This window comes from Aplysia californica, unplaced genomic scaffold, assembly GCF_000002075.1.
Source record: "Aplysia californica isolate F4 #8 unplaced genomic scaffold, AplCal3.0 scaffold01599, whole genome shotgun sequence".
Classification (NCBI taxonomy): Eukaryota; Metazoa; Mollusca; class Gastropoda; order Aplysiida; family Aplysiidae; genus Aplysia; species Aplysia californica.
In genome coordinates, this window is record NW_004798869.1 from 25,108 (window position 1) to 30,583 (window position 5,476).

The 5,476-nt window shown below is 37.9% G+C and overlaps 1 protein-coding gene across 1 annotated transcript in view; it reads right to left on the bottom strand.

The window, feature by feature from the left end:
• LOC101845214 overlaps window positions 1-5,476 on the bottom strand; it is a gene marked incomplete at its 5' end in the record, with an annotated part of 33,865 nt that overhangs the window by 21,537 nt on the left and 6,852 nt on the right. The window contains 1 exon segment of the mRNA XM_005113079.3: window positions 1,679-1,788. Coding sequence (XP_005113136.2) covers window positions 1,679-1,788 — 110 coding nt within the window.

Here is a 5,476-nt window from a genome sequence, read left to right on the forward strand (position 1 = left end):
TGACGGAAGCCCTTTACAGGGCGAGACGTTGAGCATGTATGAATTTTGCAAAATCTTCTAAGTCTCAACCCCGCCTCCGGGAAAGGAAAGAAGCAATGATGAGGCCGGTGATGATTTTGTTGTTGACGGCGGTTGTTAGAACGCAAATTGTAGGAGCTATGGAAAATATGTAATTGATACACGCTCTCAAGGCCAAGCTCTATTTCTTCAAGAAAAAGATTTACGTTTTAGGAGACCTCCACCCCCCCCCCCCCGCCGTCCACCCACAAGAAAAGAACAAAAGTGAAAGAGAAAATTCATTAGAAGAAAATTAAATCTAAGTAGAACAACAGCACTAATGCCCGATATTAAACAAAATTAGCCTCTACCCCCAAAAACCCCCCCACCCCAACAGCCAACAAACAAAACAATTAAAAATTTTTTCACTACATTTTCACCTCATATAGGTTTAACGCTACTGTCACCACTTCCCTTCTTACTCTATTTTTGTCGCAGAAGTTCTGGGCTGTTTGTTAAGCTGATGTATTTACCTATTTACCAAAATATACTTAGACAAAGAGTTGTCCATGGAGACCCAACTTAACCATCTATGTAAAATTTCATACTTAGAAATGAGAAGGCTCACATAAAGAAATTTCTTAGCACTGATGCCACCAAAAAACTAGTGTTTGCCTTCATTTTGTCACGCATTGATTATTGCAATTCACTGTTCGCTGGCCTACCCGAAGAAAAAATTGCAAAACTCCAACGCATTCAAAACAATGCTGCCAGGCTAGTATTAAAGCAATCAAAACGCCATCATGTGACTCCCCTACTTAAAGAGCTCCATTGGCTTCCACTGAAAGCAAGAATTGAATACAAGTTAGCCCTACTATGCTCTAAAGGTCAAACTAAGCAGTCTCCCACATACATTCAAGAACTAATTGTACCATACTCACAATCACGTGAACTAAGATCCAGTGGCTCTAGACTAATTTCAACACCTCGTGTGTCACTGAACAAATATTATGGTGAGAGATCTTTTTCTTTTTCTGGGCCAATAGTTTGGAACACTCTCCCTCATGATTTGAGGAGCGAAATAAAACTTGATACTTTCAAAAGGGGACTCAAAACACATCTATTCAAGAAATATTTTAATTAATAGACAGTACCTTTGCCTTTTTGTATGAGCATTTTTTTTATTGTCTGAAAAAATGTTGCTGTCAAAAAGTGTGCACATGATGAATTTGTATGGTGTTAGTATGAATGCGTTTTTAATCTCCTATGTACGCCTTGGGCCCATGCTGTGGGGAAAGGCGGGATACAAATGCTCTTATTATTATTATTATTATTATTATTGTTATTATTATTGTTATTATTTGATACATAATGAGCCATGAGGTGTAAAGTAAAGATTTGGCTTACTGTATAATCTAAAACACAGTCAAAATTGTCTAAGAATGCTATCATTAATTGTTGAGGAGGAAAGTTACCAGTTAAGACAGGTGGCGGTCTTACACAGTGTCACTATAATGTAAGGAAAAAAAAAAACGTATGGTGGAGCGGCTGTGAATGGGCACTGGTCGTTAACACAGATGATTGTCTTATTCACGTGGCCATGAGAGCAGGTTCGTCTGTTTGTTGAAAACGACGAAAACTACAAAAAGCTAGCTTTGTCAAAAACTTGAGTAAACATTACTGTTGGTGTCGTATCTCGCTATTTCTGCGTCCACTTCTTGTGCAGTGACCAGGCCGTCTCCGTTCGCGTCGTTTGTCCTCTGGTACTTTTGTAGCTTCTCGTACAAAGTACTGGGGAAATACATAGCTTATTATAATGATACATTTTAATAGCATTTATTCTATCATCAGTCAGTATAGTATTACAGTCAAGCATGCACAGAGCGAGCATTAGAATTGAGAACATGTACATAGCGAACACGTCACGGATACAGTGAACACATTTTCAGGCCACAATTTTTTTCTTAGTGTTATTTCTGCTCTCTTTTGTTGTCCATGTGCGCTTACGTTGGGTTTCATCGCCCTCTGTAGGCTAGTGTGATGCACTGGCGCGAATTAACCCTTTGAACCTTTGCCACTGGTACACCGGTGCATAGTCCGTAACACTGCCCGTATGCTTTGCCACCGATACAACGATGAGCGAGACTCTTAGGGGCCCATACACGTTTAAAAAAGCGCAAAAATTGTGCTTCAAAATTTTGATACAAAATCTTAATGCACAATTGCCCACACACATTTCAGTGGGTTTTTCCCCCGTCAAAATTCAGTATTGTCAAAATCTTTGACCTGTAAAGAAAGAGAAATCGAGAGATGTTGGGACGGTATTTTTTTCGGGGGTAGGTGGTCTGCTAGGGAAATTATTTGGGGGGGGGGGGGGTCCTTTTTTCTGCGGCCTCTTTTCTTCTTCAAATAACAATTAAACATTTTGATTAACGGAAAAAGCGGGAAAACTAGAAAACTCGGTTTGATTTGTGATACAAGAAAGAAAGGTCACAAAAGAGAGAAAGAGGGAAATAAAGGAGAGAGAGGGTGGGGAGGCGATTGAGAGGGATGAGAGGTGAGCGGGAGAAGAGAACGAAAGAGATTAAGGAAAGAGTGAGGAAAGAGAGAGTAAGAGAGAAGCGGAAACGATCCTGTCTCCTCAGTGGTCACCTTCGAAATATAAAAGTTTGATCAAAAATTTTACAGGAGCCCACACATGCATAAAAAATTTGATGACTCGTCAAAAAATATCAAACGAGTTTGATCCGTCAAAATGTTGATTCCATACCGGACTTAATGACATCAAAACGCTCTACACACAGTCACATTTTATATCAAAATTTTGAGATAAAAAAAAATTTGATGCTTTTTTGGAACGCGTAAGGGCCCCTGTATCCCCAAACTGGAACGTCTGATACAAACACGTACGGAAAACATTGTTTACTACACAAGACGTTATTGGATATTTTGAAGATCTTTCTGAATTAGATGCTGGTAGTGACAAGAACTACAGTGAGTGGGATGTGGAATGTGATTCTGACGAGCATAATATTATGAATGTTAGTAATATCATATCGCGATCAGGAGCTCAGGCAGAGGGGCACGGTAGCCTCAGGAGATCAGGGTGCAAATCAAAGTTGCTGCCCACCCCTTGGGGAATAGTACAGGACTCATTACCTTCGACGGGGACAGCGGAACAATCATAAAGAATGGCCCATGGCGGCTAGTGTATGGGGCGGAAGCTCTTAGCGTTTAATATCGTCAGTCGCAGCGTGGATGGGGGCGAGAGAGGATGTATAAACATTGACAAAATGAGCAAACCTACACAAGAAAACCCAGACTTATATATATATATATATATATATCTATCTATATATATATCTATATATATATCTATATATTTATTTATTTAATATATAAATAAATGTATATTCTTTATATCTAAAACATGTTCATAACGAAATTCGTACACAACGAAAAGATTTCCGCATTCTGCCAATTTTGCAATGTGCTTGCAATACTATGTCTGTCTAGTAACTACTCGGCATTTTGCGGGACCTCAGGTGTAATGGTTGAGTTATCCCCAGTTGCGCGTAAAACACATGAATTCGATTCCCGAGTGGAGAGGTTTGGATATTTTGTTTTTGTTTTGTTTGTTGTTTTTGTTGTTGTTGCTGTTGCTGCTGCTGTTGTTGTGATGTTGTTGTTGTTGTTTTCACTTTAATCAAGCATCTCCGTCTGTCTGTTTGAATGCAGTATTCTACTCCAGCCAACCGGGCTAACCATGACAGGCAGTGCGGAATAAGTCCAGTTTCTAAATGATTATAATGGCATTGATGATGACGAAAACTTACAATAGACGAGCAAACAAAATGTAGATTGAACATATTATACTTATTCAGTGCCGCATATCGAACATGTCCTAATCTGTTAATCATTTTGGTGTATTTTTTTAACCATCTTCGCGCGCTCATATGACCTTAGCAGTTGCGAGCGCCGTAAAACCCTATACTACTACTACTAACCATTTTCTTGACAGAGATTCAGAATAGTGTCTTGAAAGAAATTCAGGCAGTTTTTTAACTTGCATATATTCATTAAATCAGTTAATAAGCAGGATGATTCTGCATGTATAGTAAATATTTCTAAGGCACTGATTTAGAATATCATCTTGAATAACTTCATCTCCTTTATCAGAATAGTAGCTACCTTCCTACCTTATATATATATATATATATATATATATATGGGGAATTCTCCTGAAAACTTGAACTTGCCCATACTCCTTACTGCAAACACCATAAATATATTTCTTTATTTCAAATTATTGTTAAGATGAGGTAAGCCGTTGGGGAAAAGGTTGCCGAACCTGGACTAGGCAGAAAATATCCAATGAAATGATATGCTGAAACAGTGTGGGTTTTTTATGTTAAAAAATCAGCAATTTTTTAGGTATGAAAACGTAACATTCACCAGAGACAGTTTTCATCCAAAGATTTCTCTAAGAACTGCCTGCTTATCATTTTCGTAATTATGTGTAAATACTGATCTTAAGTAGAACTTTCAGGGTAACCGACAAATATATGCATAATACGGCCCATTTGTTCACACAAAAGACATAAAATTAGGTCTTAATGCTACTTGTTTCGTCCGAAAAATGCTAAAAAATAGTAACCCTATCTTCAGTTCAATCGATCGTTTAAAAAAGTGTAATTGTTTATTGTAGAACTAGAAATGCGATCACTTTAGTCATTTCATCAGCCAAGAACAAAATTACTACAGCGATTACGAAATTTTCGCGGTAACTACGTCTTTGAATTTTTGTCACGTTTTAACGATTAAGATCTGCATGTTTACTTCTGCCGGAAGTAGCTCGAAATTTTAGCGCAGTGTTTTTATGTCAAGTGCACTGGTTTCCAATCAACTTGGCTTTCATCTATTCCCCGGCAAGACAACGGTGTCTATAGAAAGTGAATATGAATGACTTCGTCACGCAATTTCTTGCGGTTTAACAATTAAGATGTAAGTAATGATGAAAACTTGAATTGCTTTAAAATTTGCTTTCTTTTTTATATGACCGCAAAATGTGTGATTCATTGATGAAATCTTAAAGTCCCTCAAGGAAATGGATGAGTTTGGATCCTGCAAAAAAAAGGATTGTTGGTTTTCATAGTGTTTGTTGTATCGAAATGGAAATTGGACAAAGAACTTGATTTCTTCATTTTAACGATTTAGCCTTGGTCTTTGTGTTATAATCTTTGTAAAATGAGTAGCTTCTTTAAGAATTTCATTTCAAGGATTTCATGCGTTGATGCCACATATTTCTAGCTTTGGGGATGGCAGTTGGGGCAATTAAAGGTGACAACTTGTTATAGTTGTCTGAAACATTGCAAATACAAGGATAATGTATGTATGTAGTAGAGGGTTTTACGGCGCTCGCAACTGCTAAGGTCATATGAGCGCGCGAAACACAAGTTGTTTACTTCGCAAAAGTTCA